We start from the raw sequence: 25071 nt of genomic DNA, 5'->3' as shown, positions 1-25071 counted from the left end.
TCTTATAGTCCCTCACTCATCAGAGTGTTAGAGTCAATTACCTAACTTCTGTGAGCCATTGAGACATAAAATCGCTGCTTTCTTAAAAGCTAGAAGGGAGAATAGATATTATTTAGTTCAATACTCTCATTATTCAAGTAAGTGGACTGAAGCTGACAGAAGTTAAATGACTTGCCCAAGGACAAATAATCACTTCGTGGCAGGGTTAGGATTCAAGCCCAGGAGTTCAAACTTAGTGTTCTCAATAGGCCACCTGTTATTTCTCACAAGCGTCTCAGTTCTAAAGGACACTGAATTAGATCACCAACAAAGCAGTGCTGTATTTAAGATGCTCTCCTTTGATAACATTCCCACCCTTTCCCAACCATCTTTTAAAAGCACCAAGAGGAGATGATAAAATACACACCAGCAGGCCCAATTAACTACAAAGCACTTACTCTGAAAAATTCTTTTGTTGAACCAGAGTCCAGGGTCCCGTATGCAATTTCAGTCTGCTTAGCTAAGTCTTCAGCACTCTCTATGGGAGAAACCATCCTCTCCACAGTCAGGAAAGCAGCAAGATTGGCAGTATAGGAAGAAATTATGATCAGGGTGAAGAACCACCAAACCCCTCCAACAATGCGCCCGGAAAGGGATCTACAAAACAAAACAAAGCAAAAAGAAATCCAGGAGGGGCCAGCTTGCAATGAAATCTTTGTCTTTATTTCTAGCAAGAGGAGTGATTTCAGTACAGCTGAGCAAGGAGCCAGGTGAAGGAATCAAAACAGCACACAAAAGTCACATGGTAACAACACCCCAGGTCATGATGGAAAATGATGATGATGCATGCATACTATTCTTCAGGCCTGTACAGGTTTCAAGGCAGTATTTTTTTAAGGCAGAACAAAAATCTTTTGACCATCTACTGCTTACATGTGCTAGCTGAACTTACTGTGTTATCTTCTTGTGAGCTTTGCTAGTCATGAACTTACTGTGTTATCTTCTTGTGAGCTTTGCTAGTCATAACTGTGGGCAAGTGGTTTTCAACCTTGGCTACACAAAAGAATTGCCTGGGTTCTTTAAAAATATCAAACCCGGTTCTAGCCAAGACCAATTAAATAAAAACTTGGGAGGTGGAGCAAAGACATTTGTATTTTTTAAAGCTCCCCAGGTTATTAAACTGTGCAGGTAAGGTTGAGAACTACTGATGGAAGGTGATGTCATGAGAGAAACAGAGTCAAAGTTCTTTCAGCATTTGAAGAGAAATGGGTAAATGAGCCACTTGGAGGAGTTGGTCACCCACGGATGCACGAAGCTAATGGCTAGTGGGACTCAGGAGATCAAAGCTTCCTTTATCCCTAGCAAGCCTTAGCCACTGAGGGCAGGCCCCAAGTGAAGTTGGAAACTATCTGTGTAGTAAGATTTGAGAGCCCTCAAAAGTTTGTTTCCTCCACCTGCCTCATGCCAAAATAAGCCCTCAATCAAACAAAGCCATTCTCTTTGCCTGCCCCAGAAATCCTTACTATTGGAATCACCTTCTGTATTGTATTTAGGAGGCTTGATCATGTACCACATTACTTGACCAGCAAGCAACATCTATCCAATGAGTAGGGAATGGGATACAAGATGGGTAAGTATTAATAAGGGAAAAATTTTGTTCTGGAATGTGGCTGTGCCTTGCACTAACTGGAGTGTTTGTTAAAATGCACACCGAATGCCAAGGATCTGCACTTCAGTAGGTGATTCTGCTGCAAGCGGTCTACAGCCCAAACTGAGAATGGAATCGTCTCCATCAGCGATTCTCCAACTCTGCCTGCGTATTAATATCATCTGGGGGCTTGAGTCAAAACAAAACAAAACAAAGTGACACACACACACACACACACGCACACACACACTCACTTGCTTAGGCTCTATTCCAAACCAATCAAATCAGAATTCTGGGGGTTGGGCCCAAGCAGCTGCAGTTTATAAAACTCTCCAGGTGCAGCCAGGATTGCAAGTTATGGTCATCTTTCCTGAGTGCTGCTCAAGGAGAGGGCAGTTAGGGGCGGTGTAAGGGCCCCTAACGCTCAGCGTTGGATAATGGCTTATGCTCAGAAACCTTCATCTCTTTCACAGTGAAGCTGAAGGCAGCTTTTGTCTGCAGAAAAGAAAATCTGCTCCTTAAGTTTTCTGAGGTATTGCCACATCATCCCGAGGAGAGTTCTGTGTGACAGAGCTCCATCCTGGTTGGACTGTGTTCTCTGTGGCCCAGAAAAGCTCACAGGAAGAGAACCCACTCTGTCATAAAGTCAAGAATAGGCGTAGGAGCCTGGCCCATCTCCAGACTCTGTGGGAAGAGGGCAGTCTGGGCTGAGAGCTGGAAAAGCAAGCTCTTCTTTGTGCTAGCATTTTACCACTTGGAAGCAAATTTAAATTTCTGTGTCCCAAGATAACCTTTTCCCAGCCTCTGGAAGATTCAGTTGACTTAAATGCTACATTCTGATCAAATAATTTTGGCAGGGGTTTTGCTAAATAATATTCTTCATTAGTTAACTCTAACAAACCTACTTGATTTTTTAATTTGTCTGCAGTTCCCATTGGTCCCTGAATGCCTGAAACAACTCATTTCTTTTTTTCTTGAACATGATTACTTTTAACTTTTCAGATGTGAAAATTTGCTTTGCAACAGATTTTTCTAACTACTAGTTATACTCTCTCAGGATTTCATCCGGGAATGCTTCTCTTTTAATCAGAAGAGGTAAAAACATCTGGATGAGTCAGAAAAGAATGTGTCCCACTTCCAAATGCTCAAAGTATTCAGTGTTTCAATTAGTAATTCAGGCCTTTTATAGTCTTTATTCATTGTTGCCATGCACATTTAATTTATTGTGGACTAATCTGACTTCAGAAATAATGTCACTGTAAGGTTAACGCTCCAAAGTACCATCCATAGCAGTAGGAAAATAAAAATGCTAACAATAATAGCCATTGCTTAGTAAGTACTTCCCATGTGCTAGACTCTGTTCTAATTGCTTGACATGTACAACTCTTATAATCATCCCTATATCAGGTACTATTTTATAGGTAAATAAAAGGAGGTGTTTTATAGACAGACACTGAGGCACAGAACAGAGAAAGTGGAAATTAAACATCTGTACTAACACATTAGGAAATAAACACCCACATTTCTTAGTACAAAATACCCCTATTTTGGATGAGACAATCCAGAAGAGTGTATAAATTATAGAAGGTGCTATTTTTCTGCAAACACTGGAAAGTACAGTTGGAGGGGAACCAAATATGTGTGGCTAGTTATTGTTTATTATCTGTTGTTCACTTCGAGTGGAATTGTCAATGTCTTCCTTATTTGGAATGATGGGGTTTTGCCTGGACCAAGAGGCAAAATGGCTTTGGAGTAATTCCAGAACCACAGTTTGATGCAGAAAGAGGTATATTTTGCTGCTGTGAATACTAATGGTAGTTTATGCATTATCTACTTGGAATGTGGAGAAAAATACTGTAATTTTTGGAAATTACATTGTCCCATTCTATTGAGACTAATGGACTGTGGCTGTGTCTGTCTGATCTAAAATCAAGCTTGCACATCATCATCTGGTGATTTTGGCCACCTTTATACTGACTCAGATCATCATGTGCTTAATCCGAATGACTCAGCTGAGATTGGTTGTTGACACGACTGAAAATAAACCTAAATGCAAAATGTTCATTTTTGTGGCCTCTTGTCTACATGGTTATTAACTTTGGCAATTATGTGGCTAATGTTGTGGTCATATACCTATGGGCATGGAGCATTTGAGTGATGATCCACGCAGAAATCGTATAGTAGTATCCAGAAATCTCAGCATAGATGGAACAAAAAACATTTCTGTGGACTTGATGTGGATTGTATGAGGTTGCACTCACCGGTAACCTCCCAAGATGGGAGCAGCTTTGACAAAAGATTTCTACTGCTAGGATGCCTAATTCCTTTCCCTGAGAAAAAGTGCAGTGGAACCCACAGTGAAGAAACTCTATAAGCATTTTTACATTTCCCTTTTCTCATTAGTAAAACTGCAGCCACTTTACACCCACATTTCACATGGAGGCTGTATAAAAAGTGACTGATGGGTCAACCCCATCACATTTTATAAAGCATCTATTAAAATAAGACCAGACTTTATAGTTAAATTAAAAAGACCTGTCATTTTCCAGTACCTTTCCCTCCATTAATGTAGCTGCAAAATGTTCAACATTAATTTCAAATAGTTCTGTTGCACAAGACAGACTTTGCGTTTAGCATAATGAAATGGCTGTGAGATGCTGCAATTCTGTGTTTATAAAAGTGCATTATAACACACATATCATACCTTTTGAAGCAATGTAAGAGATGGCGTGATGTTAATGAAAGTAAATTAGCAACAAACAAAAAACAGACATAAAACGTTGCAAAATCTGTATATCAAATAAGATCTAATACTCTTGTTATCTGTAATCATGAGAATAGAGTTTCTGAGTTAATAGTAGAATGCATTTTATGACATGTGAAATTATAATGAAAGGGAGCTGTTTGCTATAACTTTCATCTTGTAAATAAATTTTGCAATCTGTACTTTACTAGCTTCATAAGATGAAGTGCTGGAACTGAAAACCACTTCTCTTTTGTACAAACTCTTCATCATTTCTTTTTTTAAATCTTTCTTCCAAGGAATGCATCATTTCTACACTCCATTCGATGCTGTGACTGTGACAGATTTTTTAAAAATGGGAAGAATCAATCTCTAGCTCTTACATTCTTCTTTGATGAGAATAAGTAACCATGTTCCAAAGACTGAAAACTACAGCTCTCATCCAGAAAAGTCAAGAAATAGTTGTAATAAAAATTCTGCTATTACATCATTAATTTATTACCACATCACTACTGCTTTGAAGTGAATTTGCAGGAGGGTTAAGACAGAGGTGATACATCAGCAGAGGCAAAGATAGTGCTTAAAATGGAGCCCAAAATTCCTGTTGTCTTTGATCCCATTCATTTTATATCCTTATGTCTTTTTATTATTCTGCGCACATTTTCCATTCTAAAGGAGGATCTATGTGTCAACTAACCTGGACGGATCCCCTCTACTGTTCTCCCACGTATCAGGTATCTTGAAAACTTAGGAGAGTAATACCTTTGGAATAATCTGCACACAGTAATTGGGTTCAAATTAGCTGTTCTTCCATTTTCTCTGTACTAATTCCCCCAACCCTCTTCATCTTGGTTAAGCTCTCACGTGTCCCTGCAGCTTCACAGGATGTCAGCAGGGGGAGCATTTGCCTGGAAGGACTTGGGCTCTGCTTAGTTGATACTGCTTAGTGGCTGTATCAACATTTTAAAAAGGAAATAAATTTCAGATTAAAAGAAAGTTGTGACATGCCAATGTCAGTAAAGCATTGTGGAATAATGCAATCAAAGTATTTGTAAGAGGCATAATCCTTAAAGAAAGCAGTATATGGAATCAAGAAGGAATGTTGCCAGCTATTTCTCATCAGAGGCCAGCTATTTCTTACTGCCTAGTATTTCAGCCATATTTCTAAGGAGTTTTAGGAACTGAAATGCAAGTGCATTTGGTTCCATTAGTATTTATGAATCTGGGATAATTAAGAGATGCCAATTTAATAACAATAGGTAATATTTGTTGCAAATGTATACTCTAGGCACTGTGTTTTACATTTTACAGATAAGGAACTGGGGCTTAGCAAGGTTTAGTAATTTGCCCCAGGTTACACAACTGCTAAGCAGATTGTGAATCCAGTGAGGCTAATTCCAACACCCACATGCTTAACCAGCGGGCTCCCTCCATCTGGCTACACCCACTGCTGATCTCTCCACCCTCCACTCAAAGGGAGGAGGGTTGAATTGAATCTTTTTACACCTCCCCCCACCATTGCCCACAACAAATCAGTTCAGGTATAGATAGAGCCTCAGCTTATTACATTGATTACCCTCTCTAAAGTTGAGCCAGCCCCCAGCTTTATGTAGAACAAAGTAATTTGCTCTGAACAATTGCAGTAGTTGAAAATATCAAACCTAATATTGACATAGACTCTTTAAGCCTCTGTGTAACTGTCAATAACTTTATTTGATAGAAATGGAATGATGCCAGAAGTTTTGATGTCTCATTGCTGATTTTCCAGTCTTTTACCTCGAGTGAATACATGCTTGGCAGCATTTTGAATGCTCACTGCCTACTTTCATTAACAATCAGGGCAGAGGCAGACTTTCTTCAGAGGTTGGGAGGCTGCAATAAAGCTCTTGTGCCTCAGCCTGAGAAAAGGAATGGAACAAACAGTGGATCTCCAGGTCGGTAGTGGGAAGCAATGTGTGGGAGTGGAAGCACGAGATACTTGAAGAAAGAAAAAGAAAAAAGAAAACCATGCATATGAGGGGTCTTCAAAAGTTTCTGGTTGAGTGGTTAAGCCATCTGCATCCCACTGCATCCCCAAGTTTGAGTCCCAGCTCTGGCTCCTGACTCCAGCTTCCTGCAGTTGCGAATCTGGGAGGCAACAGTGATGGCTCAGATGGTTGGATCCCTGTCACTGATATAGGAGACCTGCACTGAATTCCTATCTCCTGGCTTTGGCTTGGCCCAGCCCCAGCCATTATGGGTATCTGGGAAGTGAACCAGCAGATGGGAACTCTCTGTGTGTCTGTCTGTCTCTCTCCCTTTCTCTGCCTCTAAAATAATTTCAGAAGTTCATGGAAAGGAGTATTAAGAAAAAACTATGCAAGAGTTTCAATATTTTTTTTGCACCCAAATCAACCTGATTCCAATCTCCATGAATTTGTTGAAGTACTCTTGCAACTGTTCTGTTGGCTTCCAAACCTCCGTAGCTTTTGGTTGCAGCATGTCATCTATTTGAGTTACTGTTACTTTGTCTGTGATATGAGAAAAAGCACCACAAAGTGGAAAAAGGATAGGTTTTGGAATTGGAACTAGATTTGAATTCTGCCTCTGCCACTAGCTATGGGCCTGTGCAAATCATTTAATCTGTCACTTTCTTCAGCTTAAAAATAAGGCTGATGCCCTGCCTCCTGGCAGTGTTTGATGATTAAGATCCATGTGACAATGCAGGTAAAGTGCCCATACAGTGGGAGCTCAGTGAAGATTGTTGGTCCCTAGCCTCCAGTAAATAACAGCAATTGGACCAATTTCTTTCTGACACCTCCTGCTCTAATATTTGTTAATGTTACTTTAAAATGTGTTCTCTTATAAGTCCTTGAATTGCTTCAATTTTGAGAAAAGTCAGAATGGACAATGCTTGCTCACATTCTGGGCTTTCTGGAGAGTTTCTGCATTCCAAATATGGCCATTAAGCAGAAATAAATTATAATGCTGGTGTTTGCAGTGAAGGCAACCACAAATCTTGAGTGTAACTATGTTATCAGGAATTCCTACATCTGTGGATTGAAAAACACATTACAGTAGGGGTTTGGCTGTTACACAATTGAGCACGACTATTTAATCAATACAGCTCTCAAGATAAGTGGAAACATGTTTCCTCCTTACTGGCATATAATAAATATGATAAGAAGTATAAGATTTTATTAAAAGGCTTAAAGACATAATTTCTTTGAAAGGACACAAAAGACAGTATCAGAGGAGGGATCATCCATATGGTGGAAAATATAGAGCTCATAAAGTTAATAATTTATTACTGGAAAGCACAATCAGGATAATAATTGTTCCTTGAGACCAGTGTTAGTCCATAGACCGGGCCTTAAATGCTGGGTTGAGTTATGACCAGCATATAAAAAAAAATGAAACAGAGCAGGAAATATCAGAGTACATGGCACATGCTAAGGGTAATGTTTTGTTATATACATGTATGTCTACTGAGTTATGATGAAAAATGCATTTCTTACTCTGGGTCATGGTAAAAAAAACGAAAGCCATTGCTCCATATGACATTATCTAGAAGTATATAAGTCTGTACTTTGAAAAAAGCATTTGATGTATTTCAGTGCCCTATAAGAGCCACAGCCTAAATTTTTGCTATAAATTTTTTTTTTAAAAAAAGATCTAACTTGTTATTTTAGGTTATTATCTTGAAGTTACTACTTAACAAAGCAATATGCTTAAATATTCCTAAAAATGTTTTTTTTGAGACCTGTTTGAGTATGCAGAATAGCAATCAGCACTCCAGTGTGGTTATCACAAATTTAGTTTTGAAAATCCATTTACAGAAACTAATAAAATCTCCAGCCTTAATGACTCTTCAGCATTGTCTCAACACAGATTACCAGCCTTGTTAAAAATCTTTCAATTACAGGCTCATCCAATAACCCTATTCTCTTGAAGTGAACATTTCAAAACATAAAAAAAGGGAAAAAAACAAGCAAAACAAATGAACTCCCAGATGATATCACAGAATGACACAATCTTAGCACAAAAGGAACAGGGAGTGAAATAATTTAGAAAACCTGACTAAGCACATTGAGGGTGGCAGAAAACATGTGACTTACATGCAGGCTAGTATAAAAAGCTACTACAGATGCTTAACAGCAAGTTATGCTGCAAAGTTGCATTTTCAATGTCCTATGTTTCAAGAAGATGATCTCAGAATGAAATACACTGTGAAAACATGGAAGGAACCAAAAGAAATCCCTATACCTCTGTGTGATTGACTCCCGTCAGTATTTTGTTAATGTTCAATTTTTTTGTAAAATATAGCACTTTTTGTTTGAGAAAAAAATTGGTTTTCTTCCTGAAATAAGGATGCAACCTTGACTTATAACATTTTGTTATTATGAATTCACCAACAGTGAGCTGACACTTTAAGTGGGTGAGGGTGACCCAGGACATTCATACTCAATATTTTCTTTTTTTTTTTTGAGCTTTAAAAGCAAGATTTTCAATATTTTCACTAGCTTTATTGAGACAAAATATACATACCATAAAATTCACCAATGTAAATGTGCCATCGATGATTTTAGAAAAGTTAGAGTTGTGCAGGTATCATTATAGTACAGTTTTGGAATAACCTTGACATTTCAAAAATGCCCATTTGCAGTTAATCTTGGCAGGCCTGAGACTAGCATGAGGCAAGTGAGGCATTTGCTCCACAGGCAACATTTAACAGGAGGGAGGGTGTCAAAATCTCATTAAGGTAAATAGCATTTGAGTACAATATTTTAAAGAGTCAGAATGAATGCAAAAGGCCCATGATGAGTACAATATCTAATTTTTACATAAAGCTTGGATCTGATCCCTTACCTGTTCTACTCAGCCTCACTTGCCTCATCCTAACCTTGGCCTTGATTATGCCCTAACTTCCCTCAGGGCTCTGGCAAGCACTAATGTACTTTCTGTCTTTATGGATTTGTCTATCTCAGACAAGTGGAATAATACATTATAGAATATTCATAAATGGAATTTAATAAATGGAATTGTATAATAGGTGACCCTTTCTGTCTGGCTTATTTCACTTGGCTTGTTTTCAAGGTTTACCCATGTTTCAACCCTCTGTTCTTTTTAATTGCTGAATAGTACTCCTTTTTATGGGTATACTATGTTTTGTTTATTCATTCACTACTTGATGGACATTTAGGTTGTTTCCTCTTTTTGGCTATTAATAATGAAGCTACTATGGACATTTGTATGTAAGTCTTTGGATAGTTTCCTCTCTCTTAAGTAAATGCCTAAGAATAGAATTGCCGTGTCATATTTTAACGCATATGTCTACTTTTATCAAAACCTGCCAAATTATTTTCCAATGTGACAGTAGGCTTTTGCATTCCTACTATTAATGGATGGGAGTTACCGTTGTTCCAGATCTTTACTACCACTTGTTTCGGCCCTTTGGATTATAACCATTCTAGAGCACCTGCAGAGCTATCTCATTGTGGCTAATTTGTATTTCCCTAATGACTAACAATGTAGAAAATCTTTTCGAGTGCTTAGTAGCCATTTGTACATTTTCTTTGGGAGAAATGTCTATTCAAATCTTCTGTCCATTTTCAAAATTGAGTTGTCTTATTTTTATTGAGTGCAAGAGGTTGTGATATATTTTGGATATAAGTCCTTTATCAGTTATGTAACTTGCTAATATTTTCTTCCCAGGCTCACTTGCCTCATACTAACCTTGGCTCTGATTATCCCCTCTCTGCTCCCTTCATGGCCCGGCAACCACAATGTACTTCCTGTCTGTATGGATTTGTTTATCTTGGAATATGCAATAATATATTATGGGACATTCAATAAATAGAGTTATATAACATGTGGCCTTTTGTGCTTAGCTCATTTCAGTTGGCATTTTTTCAAGATTTATCCATGCTGTAGCACCATTTTTTCGTAAGGATGTCTTTGGCAATGTCACATTTTGGTTTTTGATGAAGTTCTGTTTATCAAATTTTTAATGAATTGTGCTTTCTATATTCTCTGTAAGAATTCTTTCTCCAATCCAAAGTCACACAGATTGTCTCACGTTTCCTTTAAGAAGTTTTCTAGTTTTAACCAGAAAACGTGGGTGGGCTATCAGAATGGATACTTCTAGCAAGTCTGAGAGCAAACGGAAAACAGGAGAGCGCTGAAAGGGAGAAGATAGGAGGGTTTGAAAAAGAGTTCTGTCTTCTTGCAAATTTTGTTTAGATACAATTTCATGAAAAATGAGAAAATGTTTTAGCTCACTTAATGAGGAAACCACATCTTATCTAAGATTTAGTATTTGTTTTATCTGAATAGCATTAATGTTAGTTAGCCAGCAATGTTGCCTTTGACCCACAGTTTAAATGTTTACTTTGACCCACAGTTTAAATGTATATAAATATATGATACCATAGAAATTCATGAAAGACATCAAATCCATACCAGTAGCCACTCAGCTCATGGATGTAAGCAAGCAAACAAAATGGCTTAATGATAATTTGTCGTTGGATGGAATGCTGAATGGAAGAAATCTGGAGTTGAGATGGGTGAATGCCAGGCATACGGAATGGAGTATGGCCATAAAATGCAAGGACGCACTGGGAATGACATGGAAACAAACCTTGGAGAAATATCACATCCTTGCTGCATAAAGGCACCCAAGGAAAACCAAAGACTGTTAAATATCCCAAATTCATTTGGAGGGTCAGGAGGGCTTTGCGGATCGCGAGGTTCTTCATTGTTATCTTCCAAGTGCCATTCATAAGGGCTGAATCTACTGACTAGGAAAAGAACTACACTAACTCCAATGTAAGCGAAGACAATGCACATCCAGATTTCATAAGCCAAAGGATCCAGAAATGAGAATACGCCTGGTTTTGATTTCTGAGGCTTCTTTATCATGATGGAGATGCCCAGGCTCATAAACGGCTTTGAAAAATCTATGACTTCTTCACGGACCAGTGTTATAGTTAGCGGAGCAACAGCTATATCAGCTCTCTGAAAAACAAATACATATATGACTTTTAGAGTCAGCATTTCAATCAGTTATTTGTCACCAAATATACTTTTTCAGTGGAAACATAAGGTCTTAAATCACTGCAACCAATCAATTTGTCAGTGCTTGGTTTAGAAAAGTATTAGCATTCAGTGGGCCTACAATGTTTTTACTTGATGATAAAATAAGGGCAGGGCACTGGCGTTTTGTCCTCTGAGACACAGCACTTTAGGGGAAATGGACTCCATTTAAAAATTTGTATTTATTATATTCTTTATTTGAAAAGGCAGAGAGACAGGCAGAGATGTCCCATCTATTGCTTCACTCCCCAAATGACTGCAAGAGCTGGGGCTAGGCCAAGCTGAAGCCAGGAGCTAGGAACTCAATCCAGGTCTCCCACATGGGTGGCAGGAACCCAGCTACTTGTTGCCTGTTAGGTGTCCACTAGCAGGAAGCTGGAATCAGGAGTAGAGTCAGCATTCAAACCCAAGCACTTGGATATGGGATGCGGGCATCCAATCTCAAGCTATGACTTAACTGTTATGTCAAATGCCTGTCCCTGCCTCCATATTATTGTCCTAATATTTTTTGCTATCTTGCAACTCAGCTTGCATTCCCTTGTGACATATAACTGTCTAACTCTTGTTTGCTTCTTTCAATTTTCATGCTCTTATGTCTTATCTCCCTCATTTGACTGGAAACTCTTGAGGCGCAAGCATAATAGCATATAATTCTTGTATCTGCCTCCTTCTCCACCATGAAGGGCAATAGAGGGCCACAGTAGTCAGTATAATAATTCTTTGGTGTTTGCCATCTTGTATTATTCCTGAATTATTTTTTCAAGAGTATGGCTGTTAAGACATAAGTTCTTTGTTCAATCTTCTAATTTTGTATCTATCACTGCAACAGATTCTATAGAAGCTGTAGATGCCTAGAAAATATGTTGATAATTGTGATATTTGCACACATGAACATGTGATATATTCGTGCATGGACAATAATAAGGTAAAACATTTATAAGGATACATATTAATGTATAGAGTAGCTATATTTTCTAGTGATAAATATTAGTATAGCACCTACATGTATCAGATCAATAAAATCAATGTCAGTAGTGCACTACATAATTAACTCAGGCAAAAGAGGCCACGTTGTTATAATAGTCCCATGAAAATGGACACTAGCAATTTCTGCCCTTATTTCTTTTGTTCTCCTTTAGAACAGCAGCAGGCCTTAGTTTGGATCCAGGTCTTAAAATACAAACATAGAAAAATGCTTCTGATTAAGGAAAGGCTTTGGGATGGTATATCAGATAGGAAATGAAAACACCAATGTGGACTAATTTTTTACCATGTTAGAGTTATGCCTCAATATTCCTACTAATGAGGAGAAGTGGAAGAAGAATGATGAAGGCTGAGATAGACTGTCTTTTCAAAGAATGCTGTTTTAGTGCCTTGAATTACGATGGTAACTCAAGCCCCTTAATTAATGTAAGGGGAAATGCAGATGATAAACAGCTAGCTAACATTTATTGAGTGCTCATTCTGTGGGAAGCCCTGTACTGAGCACCTTATACATATTACCTCATTTATTCTCACAGCAGTCTTAATGTTGGTACAATTACCATCCCCATGTTAGAGAAGGAGAAACTGGAGTACTGAGAGGCTGAGATTAGAATCCTGGTTTTCAGATTCCAGTACCCACTCCCTTAACCAGCATAATGTTCTAACCACAGATTTTCACTTGCAGGTTTCTCCTATACACTATATACTAGTTTTATCTGCAATTATAAACCTCTATCAACCCTTATTAGGTTCGTAATGCACCATTGAGTGCCTGTTCTGTGTCAAGCACTATTCTAGATGGTAGGATGAAGCACTGAACAAGACAGATGAAATAGACAAAAATACTTCCTTGCAAAGAGGATATTTTACACCCTCTACATCCCAGTGGACGTTGCAGAAAGCATGTGTTTATTGAAGCCAACTGTCTACTGACCAAATCTACCTTGGCGGCTCATTGCATCTCAAACTCATCATTGCTAAAATTAAACCCATCATGTATCACCCCAAAGTAGATTCTCCTTTAAGTCTGTGAATAATGCTTATTTCCAAATTCTCCCTGTTCCTAATCCTTACCAGTCCTATCCTCTTTGCAGATGGTCTTGCCTCTTTCTATACTGAGAAGTTGCAGGCCATTTGATATGGGCTCTGTCACCTCAGTGTCCCTCTCCTTCTTATCATATTGCTGAATCTTCCTCCATTCCTTCTGTGCAATTTTCATTTCATAGAACGTGATACTCTAAGATTTACTCCACTCATTCCATACATCTCATTTTCTGTCCATAATATCCAGCTCCAGCTGTTGTCTCTCTTTCATCTTTAATTTTTACTTTTCTGTTGATCTGTCCCAGTGGTCTTCAAAGTGTGGTCTCTGGACTAGCCCCAAAAGGGTCACCTGGGAACTTGCTGTAAGTGCCAATTCTCAGGCCTCTCGTGTATGAAATCAGAAACTATGGGGGCGGGACTCAGGTGGCCTTCCAGGAAATTATAATGCTTAATTTGAAAACCATTGACTTGTCTTATTTGCTTAAAATCATACTCATGTAATTCTGTTTTCTAACAAAAAAGAAACAAAAATCACTCCACCCACGTTTATATTCGGTTACTCTGTTATCCTCACTACATTTCTCCTTATAGCACCATTCTTCTTGAAGAACTACCTTTACTATCTATTGCAACATCATTTTCTTCTTTTATACCTGAGATATAACATCTAGCCCTTCTCATGTACTGAACGGGTTTCTTGAACTGTATACTTGGTTGCCAAATTTAAAGACCTTCCTTGAATATGCACTGCTCATAGCCTTTTGGAATATGTACCCTTTTTTTAAAAAAAAATATTTATTTAATTGAAAGGCAGAGAGAAAGAGAAAGAGAGAGAGAGAGAGAGAACTTCCATCCCCTGGTTCATTCCTCAAATGGCTGCAAAAGCAGGGGCTGAGCAGGGCCAAGGCCAGGAGCCTTTCCTGGGTCTCCCATGTGGGTACAGAGGCTCAAGCACTTGGACCATCTTCCGTTGCTTTGTTGCTTTTTCCAGGCCACTAGCAGGGAGCTGTATTAGAAGAGGAGCCGCTGGGACTTGACCCGGTGCCCGCATGGGATGCCAGCGCTGCAGGCAGAGGCTTAACCTGCTATGTCACAGCACTGGCCCCGAGTATGTATCCTCTTTCCTTGGCTCTCTGATACTAAAGACTGTAAGTTGCTCTCTTCTCTGAATGCCCCTTCCCTGGATTTTTTTTCTTAATTCTGCTCTCTCAGTCATAGTGCATCTTTGTACTATCAGAGTCCATTTGTTCTGCTTGGCATAGGTGATAGTCAGTGAAGGCTTGTGGAATAAGAAAGATCCTATCAGGTTCTCGCCTTCCCTTGCTTCCCTCAGCATTACTGCTTGTGGCTGCACCTCTCTGTTCCCAGGTGACTCCTGATTATCCAGTTCCTCATGCTAACTGGAGGGGAGCCAATGACAAAATTAATCTATTTCACCCTTTTACCTGGTGCTAGACCTGGTTCTAGAAAGCAAGGCTACTGGGGAGAATGGAGGAGGCCAGGAAGCTAGCAGGGTTTCTCTGGCAGAGAATCTGAGTCATCTACAAAGAGTCCTGTCATGCCAAGAGAATTCACAGATAGGGCAGCCTCCTCCTCTTGCCAACATGTCTCTGCCTCCTGCTCAGAACACGCAAATACCATTTGATCATTACCCATTTGATGTCATTGGAATATAATTATTTAATGTAACTAGTTTTTTTTTGAGATAGTTCTAGGAGCAATTGCCACTTCTTTGTTTTGGAAGGAAGAAATAAGGGGGCATTTGTGTGAGAAAGTCAGTTAATCAGTTTACAAGGAGTTTAGGGGAACTGAACTATTTTTAAGCGGGTGTAGAAAAGAGTTTGAGAATCCTGATCCCCTTCAAAAGAAAAATAAAGCCCCCTAAGTCAGCCCTGGAACTGAAGCCCCACTACATTGTAAGCACTAGTAAATACTATTGTGAGGTGGCTAGATGGACAAAGCAGCACTTTTTGTGTCTGGTTCCCAAGAACATTCAACCACAAAACAAATGCCCAGAGAAGGCCATTTGTAGTTTGATGTGTTTTGGAAATCATAAAAGGGAGAATCTACTCGCTTCAGGCATTGCCTTTTTATCCCCTACCATTTCTACCTTTTCTGAATTGTTTCTTTCTGAGGAACTTTTTCAAAGAAGGCAGAGTTTGTGTCTCTGGGAGTCTTTCCCCCAGCTAAGAATGGCGTGAAACCTGTGCTTAATTAAGCCTCACTGATGTACACCTGGCTCCAAAAGGCGACTCCCTATGCCACACCTTTAAAATATCTATTTCAGGTGCAGAAAGGCAGAGGGAAAGCAGAAAAGCAGGTGGAAGAGCGCTCACGCAACAGAAAGGAAGGGAGCTACTGACTGAGCCCCAAGGACAGTCAGCTAAATAAGAGACTTAGCAACTCCTCCCATCTCTTGTTCAAGGGGAGTTCACAATCAAGAAGTTAATGGAAAATATAATTAAAATATACGTTTGTTTTGGTGCAAAAAAGTTTGAAATCCATGCATATGAGTGTGCTGGTGAGAGAACAAAGCAGAAGAACCATCTTGTCTGCTCAGAGCCAGCCACAGAGAAGCCCTTACCCTCTACCACCACTATCCCCTCTTCCATATTTAAAGGTAGTTTTGATGATTGTTTATTTCAGGGCTTAAGATCCGCTTGGTATAATTTTTTTTTTAAATTTTTTGACAGAGTGGACAGTGAGAGAGAGAGACAGAGAGAAAGGTCTTCCTTTTGCCATTGGTTCACCCTCCAATGGCTGCCGCGGCCAGCACGCTGCCGCCGGCGCACCGCGCTGATCCGATGGCAGGAGTCAGGTACTTATCCTGGTCTCCCATGGGGTGCAGGGCCCAAGGACTTGGGCCATCCTCCACTGCACTCCCTGGCCACAGCAGAGAGCTGGCCTGGAAGAGGGGCAACCGGGACAGAATCCGGCGCCCCGACCGGGACTAGAACTTGGTGTGCCGGCACCGCAAGGCAGAGGATTAGCCTAGTGAGCCGCGGCACCAGCCCGCTTGGTATAATGTTTGTGGAACTATGAACTTACGTCTTAAAGGAATGGAGAGGAGCAATATTAAGTGTCCCCAAATACCCATTTAGCCCTCCTGGTTCTACCATAGCACTCAGATGGAGGGGAAAGGTTATTTTCAAGACAAGGAAGCCAACATTGATGAAGAACTGAAAAAGCCAACTCCCGGAATGGATTGTACTCTTGGTCTCTGCTCTTATGAAAGCCAGCTGTGGCTGGGAGAGAGCCTGAAGAATTATGGATGGGGCTAGGGAGTAGGTGAAATTTTGACTCAGTAATGAAGTGCCTCTCTTGTGGTGTCCTGAACCACTCCAGCAGCCTTTTGTCCTCAAGCCTCTGCCTGTGCAGGCAACAGCTGTAGGCAAGTCATTTTCAGAACCTAGGTGGGTAAGTAGGTGTTATGAGGGTGCTCCAGTTGACAGACAAAAACCAGCAAATGGAAAGAGCTCAGGGTAAGAGTTTGCTAGTGCTTTTTCTTGCATTCTGACTACTTAAAGGATTTTAATCAAGCGGCTTACGAGTGGCTGTGTGGGCTCAGTAAACACACTAAATTAGGTTTGATTTTTCCACTCACCAGTGGCAAACCCAGAGCAACTGCATTATTGGAGGGGATTTAGCTTGAGGGGATTTATAATCCCTTTCATAGGTGGGCTGCCAAAGTTGTAAATTTCATGAAACTTAAAAACCAACAAACTCATACGTATAGGGATGATGCACTTAGGAATCTCACAGGTTTTAGGCAGATATTTAAATGTAATTTTAAAAATTCTTTCAGCTGGAAGGCTTGTGATATCTTAAAGCCTTCCCATCTGCTTAGCTGATAGAAAATTTGTTACCCACCTGGAGACTGCGCATGAGCAGCAGCTTGTCAGCTACCATTTTAAAGCTCTTTATGAAAGCAGGGGAGAGGATGGAGAGAGGGAGCAGACAGTGTCTTGTTGTGCAAAGCATAAGGTAGCGTATCTTATCTGAGAAGCAGACATGACCTGATCCCTTATCCCTGTATCAACCATAGGCTCTTGTGATCTTTGACAAATATTTCTTTTGGAAGTTGAAATATGTTGGAGAAAGGAATGGGGAAGAATCACGCTGGTCAGTAGGAATATAATTGCTGTGTGTTGGGGAACAGGACTTAAACTGCTTTATTGGATGTACTCTATGGGATATTTTCTGTCTGCGATTGTTAAGATCTGGAGAAAGGGATGAGGTCTATTTAAATCTGTGCAACAACAAGCAGTGTCACAACAGGATCTCCTCATTTCTTTCTCCAGAACAGATGTCCCAGTCTGGATCTATCGATTAGAATTTCTTGTCCTCGGGAGAACTGAGAGAGTTAAAGACAAAGTGAAGATAAAGGAGTGTCCCTAGAGCTTGAGGAAGGCCTTGAGAGACTAAATTTTGTTGGGAATATTTTTCCAGCATCTCAGAATGGCAGATTTCCATGTGTCATCAATGCTCCTTCCTGGACTTCATAGGCATCATTTGAAGGAGAGGGACATTTTAAATCAAATCATCCGTGCTTCTGCCAAAGCCCAATGTAATCACCTGAAGAATAGACTACTTGGCATTTGTTACTGGACCCTTGCTTGCTTCACTACCTTTTAGATAGGATGGATCAACTTTTTGCCTTTCTCAGCAGAAAATGAGAAAATGAATCTATCTCAGAATGGTGATAACCTAAGAGAATTTCTTCTAGGCTGAGAAATGTTAGTGTGAATAGAATCTGTAAAATTACCATTTGTCCTGGGAGTATGGAATCTGGGGACCCTCAGGAAATGTGACCTAAAATCAACTGTACCCCTAGCCTTGTGGTCATCTCCAAGTTCTCTTCCATTTTCTAAGCCAGAACAGAAACCTGAGTGGTAGCATGTCTGGCCTTTCCCAAAGTAACCCCTTCCCCTACCTTTATCCTTAGTTCTAAGCACTAGGAGTGTAAGGAACATGGCTGCTGCCCACTGAGAGGCATCATCTTAATTAGGTCCTCAATTTCTTCCTAGCCTTTTTCCTGCCTCTCTTTTTTGGTGGTTAGGTAATATTTCCTCTGGAAGGGCAGAACTCCCCAGCTGTCTCGATGGGGTTCCCATATATTTTAAATGATACCTAGAGGTGTGTGTTATATTATCCTGGAGGCCACAGTTAAGCAGGATAGGTATCTTGGATAGAAAAGCTTAAAATTCAACTAGAATGTAAGTCCCTTGAAGTGAGTCAAGGATGCCGTATCTGACTCATATGCCACCAATCTTCCCATAATTCAACAAGCTTACCAAAGTGAGCCAGTGTGTCCCAGTGGAGAGAGTAGTAGACCAAGAGTCATGGAAACTGAATTGCCAAGCTGTTTGTATGACTTTATCACAATCCTGCCACCACTTTTGCACTCCTGTCTATCAGGCTTTGGTTTCCTAGTTTACCGTAGGGGTGGTTCTCTTGTTTAGTCCTGGCTAATCCCCAGAGTCACGGATAAAATGAATGGAATGACAGGCCAAAATATACTAAGGAGCCCTGCTAGCAACCAAGTGCTATTTTCAAATGTCATCTTAAAATACACACTATTTGGTAGCCATAAAGACTTCTGGTCTGTAATCCATTTGAGCTGAGACAATTACCATGTGGTAATATTACAGACATTCAGTTCTGAATCAAAACTGCTCAAAGCAGGTGGACACTTTCAAGTCCATAATGTTCTGAAGGGCTTACATAATGGGGCACACTGTATCCTACTGACGTTGGTTTCAAAAATAGACTTCTTAGAAATACAAGGTGCCCTGACATCAACTTTGATTTGAATTTCTTTTAGAGGAAAAAATTAGGAATCATCTGAAAAGAGGCTGATTGGTTTCTTCATTCTTTAACAGATTTAACTCATTTTGACTTTTTCTTAAAATCATATGGTAGATACGGAAATATTCTTTGCAAAGCTTTCTTCATCTTTGTCTTCATTTTTCTCCCTGCTCTGATCTCTTTTACATGCTAAAAGCCTAAGAGAAAATACCCTAAAGGTAAAGCAATACCTGTCTGTGTACTTTGCATGTTCACTGCAAGAAATGGTTCCCAGTTCTCCATCCGTTTGCTCTATAAACACTTAGGGAAATCATTAGGGGTTTTGGCCCTTCTCTTTCTTAAGCAACTTGCAAACCACAAGAAGCAAACCTGCCAGAAATGAAAGCCTGTGCTGTAATTTTTCTCAATTTCTCTCATTGACAGAGTAGCTGGAAACTTCTCAGTGCTGAAAGATTAAAACTTCTAAATGAAGATGAAGATACATTTAGCTTATGAGATCATCTTCCCTAACAGCTATTACTCCAAGCAGGATAAGAATGTCTATTTTTCATAACCATGGGTTTTAGAGGAAAGTTGAATTAGGCAGTCCATTTCAATGGGTTTGTTTTCTGTCAGGTCTCTGAAATCATCTTGTGTGGCAAGCTCAGAAAGTATCAGAAACTTGTAGTTGACGGGAGAGAAAAGGACATTTCCAGAAGAGCCTTCCCTGGCTATTTTGCATTTGTCTTTAGTAGAAAGAACTACGGGGACAAGATGAGTAGATTCCTCCAGGAGAATGTTTAACTATTCAGAAGTGCAGAGATGACATCTAAATTACAAAAACAAATAAGCCATTCTAGTTCTCAAACTCTTTCACTCACAAAAAATGAGGGAATTGGAAAGGGGAACAACCATGTGGAAATTGAATGAGTGCAGTGCCGATGACATGCCAGAGGAGAAACCAAAACCCAGTGAGAAAATGATCTTTGAACAATGTCAGGAAATCTGTCTTGCTCTATATCACTATGTCTAATGTCTTGCTGAATGCCGGGAGGGCATTGATCTGTTTAGAAAGCATGACAGGTTTTCTTTTGAGAACTCTGGACATTCCGATGTGACGAGCTGGTACAGCTCATGCTATAGCTCATGTCAGATACCCTGGGCCAGAAGAAATGGACACTGTCAATTTCTTGCTGTGCTGCTGTGGCCAAACAATCTTCTCTCCAGAATGCTAAGGTATCAAAGGCCTTTCTAGTAAGTTTAGACTATCTTTCAGGATGGGATGGGCCTGAAACCGTACTGTGTCTATTGGGTGGTATAGTATAATGGTTAAACAGCACCCACTTTATAATCAAAGATCTGGGTGCAAAATATTGTACCCTTGATGTGGTCTGAATGTTCTCTGGAATTTTATTGATATGTTGAAATTCCAACATCTAAGGTGATAGGAAGTGGGGCCTCTGGGAAGTGATTAGGTCATGGGGCAGAGCTCTTATGAATGGAATTAGTGCCCTTATAAAAGAGACCCAAGAGAGACCCTCACCCTTTCCACTAAGTGAGGACACACCAGAAAGTGGGCCCTCACCAGACACTAAGTTTGCCTTGATTTTGGACTTCCCAGCATTTGGAACGGTGAGAGAAGTTTCTCTCTCTCTCTCTTTTTTAATAAGCTACCCAGTTTTTAGTATTAAAACATTTATTTGAGAGACAGAGAAACAGATATACAGGGAGAAAGAGCTCCTAACCATTGGTTCATTCTCCAAATTCCTACAATGGCTGATGCTGGCTGAGGTCAAAGCCGTGAGCTGGGGACTCAGTCCGCGTCTCTGATGCAATTGGCAGGAACCCAACTACTTAAACTATCACATTTGTCTCCCAGGGTCTGTATCAGCAGGGAGCTGGTGTCAGCACCTGGTAGCAGGTCTCAAAATCAGGCACTCAGATATGGGATACAGGAGTCTTAATCGACATCTTAACTGTTAGATCAAATGTGTGCCCCCAATTTATGGTATTTTGTTATAGCAGCCTGAATGGGCTGAGATAGTCATTTCAAGGTCTTTGGTGTTTGGCATGTGACTTCACCTTTTAGCCTCAATTTTCTTACATGTAGAATGAGGTTAATAAAGGGTACATTCCTCAGAGACATGTTTTGAGGATTAAGTTACATAATGCCTATAGTTAAGCACTTAGTACAGTATCTGGCAACCAGTAATTATATGTCAGATGGTAGCTAATAATAATGTATAATAAAAATATTATAGGATTATTTCCCACCATGAACTCAAATTGATGAATATTGTCTAGGGAATTACTGTATGCCAGGGACTGATTCATTAAAGCAAAAAAATGAGCATTTACTATGCATCAGATAATGTGCTAAAAGCAGGGGAGAGCTGTAAGCAAGACAAAAGCTCTTGGGAACTGGATATTGGGGAGAGGAGGGACAGACAACAGAAGACCTATTAACAACTTGTAAAATAAGAGGTTAGAATTGTGTCACGATGATTTGGAGTCTCTCAGAGTCCTCACAAATTATGTCATGTACTCTGCCCCTCGTTCAGATCTCTCTGGCATTAGAAATTATCTTCTTTCTCACTGATGGTTTCACTCAAATCTCATCTACAACTCAACCTATCCCACTTCCCAGGATTAATCTTGACCTAAGACAGGAGATGATTGTCTACTCCATAGAAGGGGGCTCAGATTCAAGTTGCCTTGCTGCTTGTCTGACTACAGATGGTGGCTCAGTTTTGATACCTCGAGTCCATCCTCATTTTAAGCCTTAATTACCTTTTTAAAAATTTTATTTATTTTTGACAGGTAGAGTTATAGACAGAGAGAGAGACAGAAAGGTCTTCCTTCTGTTGGTTCACTCCCCAAATGGCCGCTACGGCCGGCGCTGCGCTGATCGAAGCCAGGAGCCAGGTGCTTCTTCCTGGTCTCCCATGCAGGTGCAGGGGCCCAAGCACTTGGGCCATCCTCCACTGCCTTCGTGGGCCACAGCAGAGAGCTGGACTGGAAGAGGAGCAATCGGGACTAGAACTCAGCGCCCATATGGGATGCCAGCACTGCAGGCGGAGGATTAGCCAAGTGAGCCACGGCGCCGGCCCCAGCCTTAGTTACCTTTCTATGCCCTTATTTTTAGAAATGAGTTTCTAGATTTGTGCTTGTTCCCAAAGGCCAGTTCTAAAATCCTTTTTTTTTTTTTAAACAGGAAGAGTGGACAGTGAGACAGAGACAGAGAGAAAGGTCTTCCTTTACCGTTGGTTCACCTCCCAATGGCTGCTGTGGCCGGCGCGCTGTGGCCAGCACACCGCGCTGATCTGAAGCCAGGAGCCAGGTGCTTCCACTGGTCTCCCATGCAGGTGCAGGGCCCAAACACTTGGGCCATCCTCCACTGCACTCCCGGGCCACAGCAGAGAGCTGGACAGGAAGAGGGGCAAGCAGGACAGAATCCGGAGCCCCGACCGGGACTAGTACCTCGGTGTGCCGGCGCCACAGGCGGAGGATTAGCCTATTGAGCCACGGCCCAGTTCTAAAATCTTACTTCATGACCCTACTACTCTCTTGGGATTAGAGAGCTATATCTTATTCTTGCTTGTTCCCATTTTGAGCACTATCCAACAGATAACCGCTCTTTGCTTCCTGTCAGATGGGATTTCTCAGTATCTCTACCCATTAGATTCCTCTGTCTTCCCCTTATTTGTTTTCTAGACAGGGACTGATTGTTGCAAATAATGCTTCTCTGTTAGAACTAAGTCTCTGTCAATACTACCTGCATTTTGGTTAGCAATTGGTTCACTTGATGGGCAATTTTTATATCCAGTTTTGCTTATCTCCATATGCCTCATGGAGCTGCTGAATGTCTGGCATTCTCAATCAAAGCCCAACTTAAAAATAAGCTACTGAAAAACTCTAAAGATACCATTATACTCTTCTTAAACATCCTAGTTATCTTTTGTGCTTGGCCCATGGCCAAGCCCTGGGCAGAGCCATCCTATTCATTTATTAATTCATCATTTTGAAAAGTAATTCTTGAACTTCCATGTTCCAAGCATGGGGATATTGAAATGAATCAGATATGTCTCTGTCCTCAAGAAATTCATAGTTTATCTAATAGGGCGGCTGACCAGTACAGGTTCGGAAGTACTATATGAATGCAAACAGCACTGTAAGGAGGCTAAAATCAGGGACATCTAACTCAGACTGCAGGCAAGTAGATAGGATTAGGGAAGGTTTCCTGAAAAAGGTCCCACCCCTGACTTCTGGAGGACTAGTAGGTGGTGGTAGTTGGCGGAAGAGAGGCAAAAGTAATTCCAGGCATGCTGTAAGTGAGAGCTCAGCATCTTCAGGGAACAGTACATACTTTGCTATAGCTGGAACATTGAGTGTGGAGGGGAAAGAGTACAAGATGAAGCTAGAGGGGTAGGCGGGTGCTAGATTATGAAGTGCCTTATTTGCTATGCGGAGGAATTTGAATTTTATCCTTGACTTTTTAAAGTGGGAAATTATAGTAATGTGGAAATCTGACTTGCCAGGTAAGAACAGAGGCAGGAAAAAAACCCAATTTCAGTACCTGGCAAATGGTAAGAACCTTAACTAAGATAATGATGGCGAGGATGAAGAGTGTGTCTGGGTTTTAAAGACTTAAGAGTAAAATGTGTAGGATTTGGTAACTGATTAGGTATGAGGGTAACAATAAGGAAAGATGATGGGGTTGCTTGGGCAACGTTGCTTAGGCAACTATGTGGGTGGTGACTTTGCTGCCTGAGACACAGAATACAGAAGGAACAGGTTTTCAATAGAAGGCAGGCTGTGCTGAATGTTGCCAAATAAAATTCCCCACTTCTACTTTCCTTTGAGTAAAATAATCCTGTTGCCCAAAGGATGACATTGACACCCTGCCTTTACAGCATTCAACTGTTGAATAGAATGTTTTTTTTGCAGCCTATATGAAAACTGTACACTTGGATATGTGATGCACTTGAAAATTGAACCATCTATTTTTGTTCATCAGAAAGCACAGAAATAAATGATAGCACAGTTGAAAATAAACTTACTCCGTAGACAAGTTCCCCAACCATGCCGTTCCATATTTTAGTCTCTGGATCCCTGGCGCCATATTTCCCGTCGCCGACAATAGACAATTTGTATTTGATCCTTACATGTTTAGCTATTTCATAGGCTAAGTCTACACAATAGCCCTCATATCGTTCATTTCCTTCCAGTTGCTCATGGTTCTTCTTATACATTACATATGGTGATTCCTTTGGGATCAAAAGGAAGATCAAAGGATTACTTAAGTATTTTTCTAAGAGATAATAAAATTAATACTTTCCCCTTTGTGTCTATTGAGGTTTGGTGTATGAAAAGTGCCTTGAAAGTATTTAACTTAATAGGCAGATGAGCCTCAACTGACAATTCACTGGGTCACATATTCCTTGCAGTTCCTACCTGATGATTGAGGGAAATAGAGGAGGATTTAAGTTCTTTTTCAGAGTTTGAAAGAGGCATCAGTTTTTGCCTGTAAAGTCTTTGATTTAGTCAAATTGGGCAGAGGTATTTCCCTTAGTTACATGAAGGTGAACTGCTTTTGATTTCTCAGAATTTTCCAGGTTTGATCCAGAAGCAGCCCAGACAAGCTCTGGGGAAACACTGTGATCTTTGAGGTCAAAGTTTGTAGCTTACATGTTTTTTCTATCCCTAGGGCCCACTACAGTACCTTGGACAAAGTGAGTATTTGCTATGTATATTTAAATGAAAGGTCAAATAGAGCTAAGTTTTCATTCAGTTAATCACAATTTCACACCTA

The 25071-nt window shown here is 40.3% G+C and overlaps 1 protein-coding gene across 4 annotated transcripts in view; it reads right to left on the bottom strand.

The window, feature by feature from the left end:
- The window catches only part of GRIA3 (glutamate ionotropic receptor AMPA type subunit 3), a 311476-nt gene that overhangs the window by 57219 nt on the left and 229186 nt on the right, over positions 1 to 25071 (bottom strand). For all 4 annotated transcript variants that reach the window (XR_011385359.1, XM_008273165.4, XM_002720270.5 and 1 more), the window contains exons 10-12: positions 24320 to 24526; positions 10990 to 11366; positions 438 to 636 (exon numbers count right to left, since the gene is read on the bottom strand). Coding sequence is in view for 3 of the 4 variants with exons in the window: in XM_008273165.4 (XP_008271387.1) it covers positions 438 to 636; positions 10990 to 11366; positions 24320 to 24526 (783 nt within the window). In the remaining variant the exon portion in view is untranslated. The remainder of the gene's footprint in view (positions 1 to 437; positions 637 to 10989; positions 11367 to 24319; positions 24527 to 25071) is intronic.

This window comes from Oryctolagus cuniculus, chromosome X (genome assembly GCF_964237555.1).
Source record: "Oryctolagus cuniculus chromosome X, mOryCun1.1, whole genome shotgun sequence".
Classification (NCBI taxonomy): domain Eukaryota; kingdom Metazoa; phylum Chordata; class Mammalia; order Lagomorpha; family Leporidae; genus Oryctolagus; species Oryctolagus cuniculus.
Note: the sequence above shows the minus strand (reverse complement) of the source record. Positions and strands in the feature narration are given on the sequence as shown.